General features: G+C 36.7%; 1 protein-coding gene across 4 annotated transcripts in view; it reads right to left on the bottom strand.

Moving 5' to 3' along the window:
- LOC150093047 (uncharacterized) overlaps positions 1-17,334 on the bottom strand; it is a 568,891-nt gene that overhangs the window by 150,606 nt on the left and 400,951 nt on the right. For all 4 annotated transcript variants that reach the window (XM_090413702.1, XM_090413701.1, XM_090413703.1 and 1 more), the window contains one exon: positions 15,891-16,054. In XM_090413702.1, the coding sequence (XP_090269828.1) occupies positions 15,891-16,054 (164 nt within the window). The remainder of the gene's footprint in view (positions 1-15,890; positions 16,055-17,334) is intronic.

The following is a 17,334-nucleotide window of genomic DNA, read 5'->3' as shown; positions in this document are numbered from 1 at the left end:
GCATTATAAAGAAGTACGAGCATAATAACTTCCTTATCTCAACTTGTTTTTCAATAGTCAAGTAATATTATGGGCTACTTTAGCAATCTCAGCAATATGTCCTCTAAATTTTAACTGTCTATCTACTAGTACCACCCCTAAATCTCTAGCTTCATCTATTTCCTGGAGTACAGTTCCATCAATGTGGTACATAGCTTGTAATCTATTTATCCCAAAATGTATAACTTTACATTTCTCCAAATTAAACTGATATCCATTATCTTTTGCCCATACTGACAACCTATTTAAATCATTCTGCAAGTTCTCCACATTGTGTTGATTAACTACTATTACTCTACCTACTTTCACATCACCAGCAAACAACTGAATATTTACTTTCAGTTATTTCCTTTATCATTTATGTACAAATTAAACAGTAGTGGTCCCAGCATTGATACACCATTAGTCACCTGTTTTTCGTTCTGCCCCTCCATATACCACTTTTTGATATCTAATCCAGCAATCATCCTCTTACCACATTACCACTGTAATCCATCCCAATTTGTTTTAAATTTGCATAACGGAGTTCCATGTGGTATTTATTCTGTCAAATGCCTTTTCAAAAATGCAGCAGATTCATCGTGTAACCATTTCCTTTATCCTTCTCAGCTGTTACTCTATTATAAAAAGTTAGTAAATTACCAAGGCATGAGCTACCCTTCACAAAGTCATGTTGCCCTTCATATAGTATAATATATTTATCCATCCATTCTTGAATTCTCTATTTCACCAATTTTTACAGTATTTTTAACACCAGGCCTGAGATACCAATTGGTCCATAATTAATTTGCTACTGTGGTCTTAGAACCTCCCTTATGCAAGGGAATTATTTTGCCCTCTTTCCACTTCCCTGGAACTCTACCAGAGCTGAGATATATTAAACAGCATGGTCAGAGATACTGCCAGTTCCCTTGCACATTCTCGTAAAATCCGAGCTGACATCCCATCTAATTCCACAGTTGTATTTACACTGACTTTCGTCAATATCTTAAGAACCTCCAATTCATCCACCTCTGTTCCCATCATCAGTGTCTGTCACATAGGTTAAAGCAATAAGCTCACTAGGACGATATACCATTGCAAAATGGTCATTCAATAACTCAACTATTTTATCTGCTTCTGTCTCCTCATGACCATCATACTCATTAAGGTTAATCTTCCATAGTCATTCTTCCTTTTACTTGCCACATAATGAAAACTCTTGTGATTGCCTTTGCCTAGCTTGGCTAGATTCTTCTCATAATCTGATTTTGCCTTCCTATGCCATGCTGGACACCTTTCTTGCCTGAGCCTTGTACTGTTCATGAGTTTGCTGATCACCATTCCTTTTATATACCCTCTACAGAATTTTCTTCTTCTTCTACAGCTCATGCTTAATGATATTATTCATCCATCTAACTCTTAACTGATTAACCCTCCTTACCTTAGGTATACAATTTAATATTGCTTCCTCTAGATCAGCGCTTCCCAAACTGGGGGCCGTTAGTTTTGTTGAGAGGACCATGAAATAATGAAAACAAATTTAACATTTGTAGTGCAAATGTACAATAACAATATATCTATCTATATAAAAATATAAGATAATGTGCCATGTCAAATGTGTATGTAACGTGCTAAAAATGTAATATTTGCATTTGATTTTTGCAATATTTGCTGTGTATTCTAGTACAAAGGCTTATACGTTGGTCATACATAACTGGTTGTGTTGGCAGTTGGGCTGAAGATCTCAAAATGTAAGTCTCCCAAATTTGGGGTAGTTTCATGCACCCAAATTTGTTGAGGTTAGGAACGTTTTTTTCCTAACTATGATTCCTTGAATAATCTTTCGTATGTAAACTTGCTGCGGTGTATTATTTTTGTTTTCTTCCAACGAATTCTATAGTGGGTATCGAAGGCATAGTCTGCCAGCCCAGAGCGGCTGTACTGGTGAAACCGGATGTAGTCTTTGTGTTCTGAAATCCTGATATTTGTTGTTCTGCCTGTTTGGCCAAAGTAGGACAGTTTGCAGCTGCAAGGGACCTGGTATACACCAGGTAGGTCTAGGGGAAGTGGTTGGTCTTTGGTAGAGCGGATAAGGGATGCCAACTTTTTATATGGTCTGTAACAAGAAGTAAGGTCATATTTTCTGAGGATATTGGATTTTTTTGGTCAATACGGCAAAATGAGGTTGAAGATATCCAGACAACTAAATCGTCTGATGTTCCTAAAACGCTGCCGGGATAACAAAATAATCCCTAATTGTCTTAAATTGAAGCACTGTTTTACTTCACAGAAAGCTCTGCGCATTTATAATCACACTAGCTTCACCCTGTTAAGAGAACAAATTACCACGATGCGTGTTCTCCTTGCCGACGTAAACAAAACCTTACGGGCGCTAGAGGAAGAGCTTTCGAATACACTCGGCCAGGACCTTTGGATGATACGTTATGACATCTCCTGCGCATCAGCAAGAAAAGAATTCGAAAAAATACCAAGTCGGCACTTGAAAAAATATGAAAACCTGATAAAGAATTCTACTTCCTTACCGCAGCCACCGTTCAACACTGTAGTCAACCTCTCGTCGGTAGTTTTAAAGCCTGAAGCACTCACCGCACTTGCATGTGGTCACAATTTCGCCCTAGGTCCTAAAAGAATACCTGCCGAAGAAATCATGATCCAAATAGAACGTGGGATTCACAACCTTCCTAACCATATCGCCAACAACGTCAGACTGGATGTAGTCGGTGTTCTCACTAAAGCCAAACCTCCCAAAACTTATCCAAAGACGAATATGCAGCCCTACAAGAAATGAAGAATAACAAAAAAATAGTAATCACCAAAGCGGATTAGGGAAACGCCACTGTGGTGTTAAATCAAAAGGACTACAAAGGTAAGCTTAATGCTTTAGTACTAGACCGTACTACTTACCTCCCTATTGAATATAATCCTACCAGCTCTCAAATTAGAACTCTCCACAGACTCCTTAAGAAAGTCACTTGTTGGCCTGTGGAAGTCGCTAACAAACTAAAATCTTATAACTCTAGACCCCCCCCCTCACCCAGATTATATGGACTCCCGAAAATACATAAACAAAATGTGCCATTACGTTCCATAGTGGATGGCATTGATTCTCCCACATATAAATTAGCCAAACATTTAGCCAAAACGCTCACACACTATACTGGCAACACACCATCACACATAAAAAACTCAGCCCACTTTAAAGTCAGTATAGAAAACCTCTCACTCCAACACACTGACATAATGGTCAGTTTTGACGTCTCCTCCCTATTCACTAATGTCCCACTCAAAGAAACCCTAGAACTCATCCAAGTCAAGTTTCCTCCCGATATCTCAGCCCTATTTAAGTTCACAATGAACTCGGGCTATTTCATTTGGCAAGGAAAGTTCTACAAACAGATAGAGGGGACAGCCATGGGTTCACCACTTTCCCCACCCTTGGCCAATTTCTTTATGGACACCTTTGAAGAGAAAGCCTTAAACTCCGCCCCACAAAAACCCACTATTTGGCTTCGTTACGTGGATGATGTGTTCGCTATTTGGCCACATGGCTCAGACTCACTCCACTCCTTCCTAACACACTTAAAAAACCAACACCCCAGAGTCCAGTTCACTTTAGAAAAAGAGGAAAACAATACTCTCCCCTTCCTAGACACTTTAATCACCCGCCAGCTTGATGGATCTTTGGTTTTCTCTGTTTACAGAAAACCCACCCATACTGGTAGATACATTCACCAGCAATCCTCCCCCCCCCCCCACACACAACAATATGGGGTTATAAAAACACTATATAACATGGCAAAATTAATCTGCTCAGATGACAAGACCCTAACTATTGAACTAAACCACATCCAAAACACTTTCTTAGCCAATGGCTATAACCCCAAAAAATACTAAAACCAGTAAACCACAACCCCCACAATAAAAATTACACCAAATCTATCACCATCCCCTACATCCAGGGCACCTCTGAGAAAATAACCAATATCCTCAGAAAATATGACCTTACTTCTTGTTACAGACCATATAAAAAGTTGGCATCCCTTATCCGCTCTACCAAAGACCAACCACTTCCCCTAGACCTACCTGGTGTATACCAGGTCCCTTGCAGCTGCAAACTGTCCTACTTTGGCCAAACAGGCAGAACAACAAATATCAGGATTTCAGAACACAAAGACTACATCCGGTTTCACCAGTACAGCCGCTCTGGGCTGGCAGACCATGCCTTCGATACCCACCATAGAATTCGTTGGAAGAAAACAAAAATAATACACCGCAGCAAGTTTACATACGAAAGATTATTCAAGGAATCATAGTTAGGAAAAAACGTTCCTAACCTCAACAAATTTGGGTGCATGAAACTACCCCAAATTTGGGAGACTTACATTTTGAGATCTTCAGCCCAACTGCCAAGACAACCAAATTAGCCCACCAGAGGGCACCTTTAGGAACAATATTAGTTTCTTGTTCCTCATTTGCTTTTGTTAGTGCCTGCGTGCACATACCATATCTTTATGTTCCTGAAGATGGCAACGTGACATTGCCGAAATATAGAAGTTATTTATTAAAGTTACCTTTAATTAATATACTTTATATGCGTTGTTAATTCCGTAAACTAATTACCAGTTATTTGCTGTGTATGTTTTGTATTGAATATAAATACAGTAAATACTATAATAATATATGTCTGTATTAAGATTTTTTTTCGATGGGGGGCCATGAAATATTTTAATTTTTCCAGAAGGGGCCTTTACATCCATAAGTTTGGGAAGAGCTACTCTAGATGACCTTTAACTATCATCTCCAATGCACTACTAACATCCTTACCCTGCAGTGTTTTATGCCATGGCACAGATTTAAGCTTTCTCCTAAGTTTATCATAATCACCTCCATTGTAGTTCCACATGCCCCTTCTTGACAGAATATTCCTCATGTTTTACAATCTCCCAAGTCAAAACTGCATGGTCTCTTTTGCCAATTGGAGACAATGTGATCATCTTGGTTATGGATAGCTCTTTTGATCAGGTCCAATACTCTCACACCCTAGTCCTCTACATGATATGCTGCCTCAAGTAATTATCGCTCAGTAGGTGTATAAATTCCATTTCCTTCCTGCATGTGATCTTTCTTCCTTTCAGTCTATATCTCCACAGTTCTTGCCGCTCAAATCATTTGTGCCAACTAAGACAATTAGTTCTTTCACCTTACCTTTATTTAACTAACAGAAGCAAGCATTTAACTTGTGGTAGATACTTTTTTCTTTTCTTTCCTTTTTTTTTTTATCAGTTTTGTTGATTATATATAGTCACCTCTCACCATAATAAATTCACTCACATACTTGCCCACTACAAGAAACTCCTCAAAATCCTAGCTAAAGCCCAATAGGACAACACTATAAAAAAATAAATAAAAAATTCACATTTGATGTCCGTAGATGCTGTATGGTCACTCCTGTACCTCACCAAGTTTTGGGAGTGAAGTCTTCTGCTAGAATAATTGGTAGGGTCACAGATTCCCTTTCCACACAAAGTTAGTAGGACAATCACAAACATCCATGCCCATGGTGGGATTTGAACCCAGAGCCTCTTGGCTGGAGAGAAGACATGCTAACTACTTGGCCAACCAGGCTGAACAACACTATGCTAAAGGAAATTCATAAAAGTAAACCACCTATTATAACAAACCTGTGTTTCTCCTCATGAGTCTGCAAAAGTAAGAGTTGATTATAACTGTTATAGATAGTTTGCAGCTTTGCACACTGTGTGTGTGTGTGTGTGTGTGAGAGTGCATGCACACACATTAACAAAAAATTACATTGTCTGATTGCTACAGACAATGTGTCTATTCTAAGCTAAAATCATTACAATAAAAACTGAAAAATTATGAATTATTTCAAAAAAGAATATTACAAAATGTGCCAAAATCTAACAATAAATGACAGTTTGGTATAGTTTTTCTCTTTTGTTCAGTCATAAAAGTAAGAGATATATAAGACTTATGTTTTATATTTATGTACAATATATATGTATGGACACACATATATAAAAGCTATATGCAGATAAGAGAAAGACAGAAACTACATAAGTTATACAGAGACAAGAGATATATACAGACACCATCTAAGCTATATAGAGATATATATAAATTACTTTAAACAATTTTTATAGGATTGATTGAGGGAATACAGGATAGATAAATATTATTATTATTATTATTATGACACCTCCAGGGAGTCCAAAGACTCATTGAGGGAGAGTGTGCCAACAGCATCGAACGATTGAACCTCCTTCCAACTACTAACCGCGCTCAAACTTTCTTAATTTTTTGCGTGAGCCATTAGTAGCAGACACTCTACCAATCGACCAATGTATGTGACTAATGATGGGAGAACTATAAGTCACCTCTGGAAACTAAGTGTAATTAGCAAGGACAAAACCCCAAGCTTTTTTTGCTTGAGGAAGTGAATGAGCAGAGTCAGTTACAAATGCTTTATTGGTGAAGGAGTTCAAAGCAAAATATGACAGTTATTATGCAAATGATAGCTGCTGCTTGGTGAAATGTTTAGGAGGCCTCCTGAAATAAATTTACAACTCCATGAAGAGTTGTAAATTTTTATTACCTGTATAATAATAATAGATTATTATTATACAGGTAATAAAATTGTAGATTATTATTACCTGTATAATAATAATAATATACAGCATGCTACAGTGCAATATACTGCACTGTAGCATGCTGTATATTATTATTCTTACATACAGTATTCTTACAATTATTTTACAAGAAGATTTAAATTGACCACTAAAATAAATAGCTATCAATGCCTTACATATAATGCACAATTTCTTATTGGACATGGATTCCAATACACATCAAAACAAAGAAACATACACACCAAAATAATCAAAAGTTCAGTGGAAAATATATACTGTGTATAAGACGATACTTTCTTCCAAAATTTTTTGACTAACATTTGGGGGTCATCTTATACATGGGGGGGGGGGGGGGTAACTGGTTGAGAGACCCACGGTTGCCTTGGCAAAACTGCTGGTACCTTGTCTCTGCAAACAGGCTTCCGCCAATCACTAGTCTCTGTTAACTCTGTCAAATGATGTCATTAACGGCTGATTCTAAATAAACCAATCAGAACTCTGAAAGCATTCATATGTCTGCACTACTCATTGGCGAGATAAGTTAATGCATTAACAATATTTTGAGCATTTGCTCATAAAAATGTCCGAAAATAAAAAACGATTGTCATATTCTTCAAAATTCAAGTTAAAAGTCATCAATTATGCAAAAGAACATGGAAATAAAGCTTCAGAGAGACAGTTTAGACCTCTTCCCACTGAGTGTATGATTAGACAGTGGAGATGTATAAATTATTGATTTCTTAATTTTGGGTTTGAAAAAGTAGGGTTTGTCTTATACACAGAAAAATTTGCTATTGTTATGTTTTTAATCAAAAGATTTCACAACCACAATAACAAGTTGAGTGGGCCTCCCATGGTGAGTCTGATGACTCCATGGAGGTTACAAAAATAATAATAATAATAATAAAAGAAAAGCAATATCACAAATATTTTCTTGCGCTCAAACCAAACAACATGCAAAAATTGTGAATGTTCTTTCTCCATGGGGAGAAGAACAAGTAATTACTGATTTCATTCAAGTTAAGTATGTCACAACAGCTGATAGCTCCACTCATGTTGACATGAAATTAGTACAAACAGTACCAAAAAAAGTGCTGAAGTTTACTAATTTAAGAGGAAAAACACATAAGAGTAGTCATACAAGATAGTGCATAGACTGATGTGTCTAACTATCAACTCAGTATCTCTGGAGTGGTGGTGAAGATTATGGAAAAGTAGATAAGAGATCACATACAGAAATGGGACCACTAAGGGAAGGTGATGCTTGAGTGGCTTGCTCACATTTCATAATGTCATGAGCTAGACAAGGAGAATGGATACACCATGATCAGGGCTCGATAAATATGCTTGCCTACTCAGCACAGTCAAGGGATTTTGGCAGCTGGTGCGTAGTTGTAGACTGGACAAAATGGATTATTTAATAAAATAATAATCGCTTTCTAAATAAATTTGTTTTTAATTATAAGGATACATAGATGCAGTACCACTGATCCCTTTATGAAACTCCTGTTGATTTATTCAGACAAATTATTTTAAAAAGTAGGGTAGGTCTTGGGAGAGTACTTTTTTTTTTTTTTTTTTTGCAAGTAAGATTTTATACAAATTGTCAAACCATGACCATGATTACCTTGGACTTTGCAAAAGCTTTTAACAGGATTCAGCATGGAAGCCTGTTGCATAATTTGGAAGAGATGGGGCTGAATTATAAATTACAAGTTTGGATACGAGGATAGCTGATGAAAGACATCAAAAATTCTTGTATGGGATGTGAATCTGCAAGATTAAGGTTACCAGTGGTGTATCCTGAGAATGCATTCCTTGGTCCACTGTTATTCAATCTTCACATTAATGATACTGGGAAGGATTTAGCATATGCCATAATGATGTAAATACAGGCAGTGTAATTAGGAATACAAATTTGAACAAGCAAATGTAAACTAATGCACTCTAGTGTAATGAGCTATCCAATAGCATATTATATTATATTAGCAGGATTATGCTAAAAGAAACTGATTATTATTACTGGTATCTCCATGGAGTCAGTAGACTCATCGCAGGAGACGCAAACCAGCAAAACAATATCTGTCATAACTCTTCTTGAATTCATTTACAGATGAAGAACTCACAACTAAGTCAGGCAATGAATTTCACTCATTCATCACCCTCCAGGCAAAAAACCTTGTTCTTGCACCCTTGTTAACCACACTCTTCTTTAATCTCCAGGGATGACCTCTTGTTCTTCCATCACTATCACACAGCTGAAACATTTCCCCTGCATCAAGCCTATAAAAACCTTTCAGTAATTTAAATGTTTCTATCATATCCCCTCTTCTCTGCCCATCAACTAACCTCTGCAATCCACAAGCTCTCAATCTATCAATGTAGGGAGCATTTTTTACATCACTCACCAACTTAGTCACTCTTCTCTGAACCCTCTCCACAGCCTCCTCATCTCCAAGGAATCCAAGTGACCAGACCTCAGTAATCCAAATGTGGAGGTATCAATGCTTTATAAAGGGGAATGATAACCTCTTTATCTCTGGATGTCATTGTGTTCCTCAACAACCAAGTAATCCTATGTGCAATCTTGAACACCTTAGCAATGTGTCCCGTGAACTTCATCTCCCTATCTACCAACACCCCTAAGTCCCTAGCCTCATCAATCTCTTGCAGTACTGTTCCATCAATGTAGTACACAGCTGGTAATCTTTTAATCCCAAAATGCATAACTTTACACTTTTCCACATTGAACTGACATCCATTACTTTATGCCCATTCTACCACCATCATCAAATTCCTGATATGTACCCTCAAGGGGTGTACAGGATATGATAGTACTACATGAAAAAAATTACATCCTTACTAATTTTCTATCCACAATTTTCCTCCAAATCAGTCTGTTACTTGTCAAGACTCCAACATTATCAGATCTTATATTTCTATCATCTAAGGCACTTTGTACTGTATCAATCCATCTATATCTTGGTCTTCCTCTGAGTCGTTTTCCTGCCAACCTGGCAGAGAACACTTGTTTTGCTAATCTTTCTTCCCCCATTCAGTTCAAGTGACCATACCACCTGAGATTAGCTCTGCTAACGCATTCCTGGATGCTGACAATGTCAAGTTCTTTCCTAATATCAACTTTTTTAATATGATATTGCCACTGATGCCATCTATTCATGCTCCTAATCTTTCTCAGGACTCTCATATCTGCAGTCTCTAGTCTTTGGTCAAGTGTTTTACTTCTGACCCAGCTCTCAGATCCATAAGTTAAAACTGGTTTGAACACTGTCTTGTATACAGCTAATTTAGTGTTTCGACTAATTTCTCTCTTATTCCATATAAATTTATGGAATTTATTTTGACTTCCTACCATACCAGCTTTGTTGATTCTGTTGTCTATTTCCATATTTAATTTACCCTCTTCACTAAAAATCATGTGGTAAGGAAAGTGGTATTAAACATGATATCATGTTTAATACCACTTTCCTTCATAATGTGATCCATAGAGATAATGAATAACAGAGGGGAAAATGTACATCCTTGTCTCACACTAGTTTTAACATTAAACCATCTTCCTGTACTTCCTTCAATTCTAACTGCTGACTTACAACTCAAATAAAGACTAAGTATTGCTTGATATAATGCCCCATTGACACCATATAACTGCAGCATATTGAATAGCTTCTCTCTTGGCACCTTGTCATATGCCTTTTCCAAATCGACAAAACTTAAATACAGATCTCTGTTATATTCCCATGCTTTCTCGACTATCTGTCGTAAAGTGAAGATCTGATTCTGACAGCCTCTATTTGGCCTGAATCCAGCTTGTTCTTCACCAAGCTTTTCTTCCACAATTCTTCTTAACCGTTTTTCAAGTATACTTACATAGATCTTGCCAGGAACACTCAGAAGGGAAATACCTCAGTAATTCTCACATGCAGTTTTATTTCCCTTATTATATATGGGTACTATGAGAGCTCTACTCCGATCATTGGGAATTCGTCCCTCTGTCCAGGCTTTCTGAACTATGCAGTGCAGCCACTGTAAGACTTTTATACCACCATACTTCAGCATTTCTGGTCGAATATCATCTATCCCTGCTGCCTTTCCACAATTCAAGCCTCTGCTGGCTTTTTCTACTTCAAGTATGGATATGTATTCCTGACTGCATGCCTGTTGTGTGCTTTTTACCGCTGTGCTGTCATCACTGCTTGTTTCATTTAACAGTTTTTCAAAGTAATTACTCCATACTTCAAGGATACCTTTTTCTCCCGTTTTCATATCACCTTTATCATCTCTAATTCCTTTTACAGCACTCTTTCCTCCATTCCTAAGCTTCTTTAACACCCTACTGAATATTTTGCCACCTTCTTGATATTTATTTTCTATATTCTTGCCAATGTCCTCCCATGACTTTTGTTTAGCTAGTTTTACACAGTGTTTAGCATTCTTGCATTTGTCTCTGTATTCTCTAAGAGCACAAGCTGACTTATTTGCCAGGAACTTTTGATATGCTTTCTTCTTTTCCTTCACTGCCTCTTTAATTGTCCACCATGGAGTTCTAATTTTTCTGTCCTTGCAGACAACTTCACCACATGCCTCTCTAGCTGAATCAATCAGGGCTTTCTTCAAGGCTTGCCACTGAATCTCCAAGGTTTGATTCCTGTTCTCAAACTTTTTTTTTTTTTTTTCAATAAACTTTGTGTATTTTAGTCTATAGTTCACATCTGAAAGTTGCTCAACTGCCAGTTGAGAAGCTACACTCTGGTATCCTGCACCAGGGAGAAAATATCACTATCAACAATAACATAATCAATGAGACTTTTCTTATTCCTAGCCTCTTCTCTCCATGTGAATTTGTGCACATTTTTATGTTGAAACATGGTGTTAGTAATAACCAGTCCATGTCCTGAGCAGAAATCCAACAAATATTTGCCGTTATTATTAGCTTTACTCTTTTCTCCAAATTTTTCCATTTTTGTATATTTCACAATCATTTCCTACTCTGCTATTTAGATCCCCAACAAGGACCAACTTTTCCTTTTTCATTGTGTCAGTTGCTTTTTCTAAAGCATCATAAAATTCCTCCACTTCTACCTTAGTAGAACCTTCTGTGGGACCATAGGCACAATAAGTCTCATTGTCCAGTTCCCCATTCTCATATTTACCTACATTACTCTACTTGAGACTGACTGCCATTCAAGAAGATTAGCCTCATATTTTGTGTTGAATACTATGGCTACTCTTTCTTTTCCTTGATTGTCATTGCCTGAATATAACATTTTGTATTTATTGCCCAGAAAGATCTCACCAGTTTTTGTCTTTTTTGTTTCAGTATTATGTCGATCTGGTACTTATCTAATTCCTCAGCTAGCTCCATTTCTTTGCCATTCAGGCTTCTTATGTTGATAGCACCCATCTTTAACTCTGGTGATGTTCAGTTAGGGTGTGTTCTCAGATTTGTTCCAGTAGCTGACTTTTCGCTGTTCGCCCTGTCCCCTGGCGAAAACAACGGGGGCCTTGTTTAACCGGGCGACGCCCCAGTCGGCATGAAATTTTGTCATGTTGTACCATCATTTTTTATTTTGGTTTAACCAATAAGAATACAATTTGGTCAGCTAAATTCCAAATTGCCAGCCCATCCTTGTTCGTTCAGTGTCCAAGTAGATACCCAACAGGGTGCACCACGAGAAGGTGAAAATTGGAAATTAGGTCAGAAGCCCTGGTCGGTTCTCTGCATTCCTTTAAAGGCTATGTGGAGGTCTCCTCTCAGTTATACAGCAGCTTATTAATAATATTAATAAGCTGCTATTAATAAGCTGGTTATTAATAATTATTAATAACCTTAGCAGCTTATTTAAATCATCCTGCAAACTTTCAACATCAGCTTGATTTTTTATTATGCTACCCAACTTTGCATCATTAGCACACAACTGAATATCTCCCTTTAAGCCATTTCCTATATCATTTATATACAAATCAAATAACAATGGCCCAAGCACAGAGCTCTGAGGCACACCACTGGTCACCTGCCTCATCCTGGACTTGGCTCCTCCATACACCACCTTCTGGTATCTCTCGCTGAGCCATTCTCCTATCCATATCACCAATTTAGTATCCATTCCCATCTGCTCCAATTTGCATAACAGTGTTCCATGGGGTATCCTGTGAAAAGCCTTAGCTAAATCCAGAAGTACCACTGTGTAGCCAGTTCCTTTGTCCAACTCAGATGTCATTCTATTATAAAAAGTTAATAGATTGCTAAGGCAGGATCTACCTTTAACAAAACCATGTTGGCCTCTATAGAGTATCATATCCTGATCCACCTATTCTTGAATTTTGTCTTTAACCAACTTTTTCAATACTTTTACCATTACTCCTGAGATGGTGATTGGTCTGTAATTAACTACCACAGTTTTAGAACCACCTTTGTGCAAAGGAACCACTTTGCCTAATTTCCACTCCCTAGGGACCATACCAGAGTTTGAACTTAAGTTAAATATCCAAGTGAGAGGGGCTGACAATTCCTTTGCACATTCACGTAACACCCGAGCTGATATTCCATCTAAACCTACAGTAGTATTTGCATTTAAATTTTGCAATATATTAAATACCTCTGATTTCTTAAATTCAATTCTCACATTAGTTATTGCTACAGGTACAGAGATATCCTCACTTGGGTGATAGACTTTTGAAAAGTGATCACTCAGTAACTCGACTATTACATCTGATTTTGTCACCTCAATACCATCAGCACCCACTCAAGTTATCCTTCCGAAGTCATTCTTCCTTTTACTCGCCACATAGTGGAAGAACTCTTTGGGATTACCCTTGATCTCATTGGCTAAGGTCTTCTCATAATCTGATTTAGCTTTTCTTACTATGCTGATAACCTTCCTAGCTTGAGCCTTGTACTGCTCATGGATGTACTGATCGCATTTCTCCTTTGTACATTCTCCATAACATTTTCTTTTTTTTGCAGATCAAGCTTGATACTACTGCTCACCTTGTTTGTCTTCCTGACCATGGGAACACAATCTGATATTGCTTTCCTCAGATACCCACTGATTTTATCCCATGCACTGCTAACATCTTTCTCCTGCAATATGTTCTGCCATGGGATGGTTGCAAGCTCACCCCGAAGCTTGTTATAATTGCCTAACCTGCAGTTCCATATATACCCCTTCTTAACAGAAAAATCCACAGATTTTGCAACCTACCAAGTCAATACCACATGATTGCTTTTACCAATTGGAGGTAACAAGGACACCTTACTTATGCATATATCCTCTGAACCAATAACCAGGTCCAACACTCTCACACCACGTATCCCTTCAGTTATGTGCTGTTTCAAGTAATTATCTCGTAGAAGATGTATGAACTCCATTTCCTTTTTGCTATGTGATATCACCATAATTAAAATCCCCCATAATAATCACTAAACCTGCACTCATTGCATGAATTCAATATCTCTCCCTGTACCCCCTGGCCTATAGCAGCATCCAACTGTATATTTGGTTGCATTGGTCACTATTTCACACTAGACCGCCTCAAATGAACTCTCATTCACATGTCTATCATCTTGATATACTAATTTCTTTGACTGCAACACATCAGCTATCATCAACAGTACTCCTCCCCAGTTCTATCTTCTCTATCCTCCCTGAAAATACTGTACCTAGGAAATATCCTCCCTGAAAATACTGATCATGCTAGCAATCGTGCCCATACTTCCAGCCTATTCAAATCACCATGAAAATGTGATACATCAGTAGCATCTCTAATTGTCCTGCCTATCTTTGTATCATCAGCAAACAACTGACTGAATATCTCCAGTCAGCCCCTTACCAATATCATTAATATACAGATTAAACAATAATGATTAAGGACAAATCCCTGGGACACACCACTGACCTCTTGTAATAATCTGGGAGACTTGCACCCCCCCCCCCAATCCCTACATACCATGTTCTCATACTGTCTGTCAGCCACCAACTTATCCAAGCCAGTAATTTACATCTCAATCCCATATTCTCTAGTTTATGGAACAACTTTTCATGTGGTATCCTATCAAATGCTGTATTATGATACTGTTTGACTTTATCCAACTCAGCTGTAACATCATAGAAAATATGAACAAAGGGCTCAGACTTGACTTTCCTTTAGAAAGTCCATGCTGTTCTTATAAAGTGTATTTTGACTGTACACCCATATGCAAGTTCTTACCAACTACTCAAATTTTTTTTAGTTACTACAGAGATAGTTGTTAGTTAGACTCATCAGTCTTTGCACCACTCTTGTGCAATGAGATTATCATACATTCTTTCCATTCTTGTGGAATATTTTGAGAACTAAGACCCAAATTATGCAAACATGTCAAGGGCCTAGCCAGTTTGGCCAAGCATTCCTTTAGTGGATGTGCTGATATCCCATCTGTCCCAATTGCAGAATTCTTATCCAGGTTATGCAACAGCTTTAGAACCTTTATCTCTTCATTCAATGTAGTAGTAGTAGCACTGTGCACTAGGTTACATATACCAGGTTGATAGATCTTGTAAGTGAGAACTCATTATTCAAACTACATCATCTGTTTCTGATACTAAGGTACTGTCAGCAGTTAGTAAAGTTATTCTTCTGCATTTATTCTTTTGAATCAATTGCATCTTCTACATCTAATGGGTTGACTTTCACCTTGCAGCTAATTTCTTTTCATTTGGCAAGTTAGCTTTCCATACAACTTTCCAAAGTTAACTTTCCATACATATATTGTACTCGTACAAAGTCAGTTAAAGTGAAATGTATTCCAATTCTATCAAAAAAAAAAAATATCATCCATTCCTAAAAATGGTTTTAAATATCTATTAGTATGGATACACACTGAAGAACACTGTAAAGAAGTTTTATTTGTAAAACACACATACCTAAAAACAGTAAATTAAAAGTTACCATTGCTTATATTTGTTGCATCATATTCTAAGATGGAATCTTTTTGTTGAAATATATTCATGTAATAAATATGTTTATTACTTTTTGTTTTATCTCAATTCCATTAACGAAAGGTTGGAAACCTGTAGTAGCATATTTAGTCCTATGGGTGGTGTAAGCATGATAATAAATCACAGGGCAAAGTTTTAAAGTGTGAGTAATTAAAGTCTCAGCATTTTTTTTTTTTTTAACGTGAATCTGACTACTTACCTTCAAACTACCAGAAAGATCAGTAACTCGAAAATAATGAAGTTCATATAAGAGTGGTGGTGGCAGTTCTTCTTTAATAAGCATTTCAGTTGGAGGTTGCCACGTTAAATTGGCAGCATCTTTCCCTATTACAACTGTTAAATTGCTTGGGTGGTTTGGTAAAACTGAACAAAAGAGAAAAAAAGAAGTACATCTTAAAAAATAATAATAAAATATTAATTAACTGCAATCAAATTCCCTCAATTACAAATTCCCATGTGCTGCAAGATTATTCTAATGACTTTTTCATATATATTAAAAAAAAAACATAAATAAATAAATAGTGTTTAGTCTGAAACAACTACCCAGATATCATATTATTGCTGACCTAAAATGTGAAAATAAATTTTAGTAAAGATTCCAAATACTAAATATTACCCAAGTCTGACAAAATTTTAAGTTTAGATGAAATAAGAATTTTATTTATTAAAACTTCAAAGTAGTGTTTAAATATACAGCTATTATTAGATTTATTCTTCTTCTTATTATTATTGCATGGCATCTCCATGAAGACTATAGGCTCATTGCAGGAGGCCACTAAACATTTCACCAAGCACTTACCGCTGTTGGATCCTACTTCTTCCCAAACTATACCTTGGATCCGACATGATTACTATTACGATGTTCTTAACTAGCTGATAGGTTGCAAGCTGATTTCTAATTCAAATATAAAGAAAATGTATATTTAAAGACTGCGCCACTTTATATCTGAATTAGTTCAAGAACTGAAGATAAACCAACTCTCAACTACCCTTCCTTTATATGTCATTATTATATATACTGGCCGAGAATATTTATCTTACTTAATTTACCCTCTTTGGTTTGAATATTTTATGAATGGTGCAGTAAAAGAGATTCAGGCAAAATACAACTTTTGATTAACAAAAACAAACATTTAATTTTAAAATCACAAATTTTACACTTAAGTTTAAATCAGTAATTAAGATATCACAAACATTTTAGCTTCTCTGATAAGTACAATCATACAAACTCAGACAATGGTAAATCTGTTATCTCTAGTACAGTCTTCTTGCAGTTCCTTAAGTTCCAAATACAATAAGAATTGCAGTAACACACCTCTTCACAAACAAACACTTTTAATTTTACACTTCGGCTAATTCTCCGCAATAGTTACTGTTAGTATCAGGAAATTCTAGGTTGAAACTCACACACTTCTCTGTATAGAAATATTAATGGTTGGAATAATCTTACCGATAATCTTCTATCTTCATCTACTTATATATATATATATATATATATATACACACACACACACACTTTTTATAACTGTAAACACTTTAAACAGTAAACGGCACTCATTAAAATAATTCTTCTAAGCAATAACTGAATTAATCATCGGTCACAATACACATAAACAAACGTTGTTGCATAAAGTAATACTGAT

The sequence above is a fragment of the Typopeltis vanoorti genome, chromosome 24, assembly GCF_054136105.1.
Source record: "Typopeltis vanoorti isolate ZY-2024b chromosome 24, IOZ_Tvanoo_1.0, whole genome shotgun sequence".
Taxonomy (NCBI): Eukaryota; Metazoa; Arthropoda; class Arachnida; order Uropygi; family Thelyphonidae; genus Typopeltis; species Typopeltis vanoorti.
The sequence above is the reverse complement of the archived record's forward strand: the minus strand, read 5'-3'. Positions and strand labels throughout refer to the sequence as shown.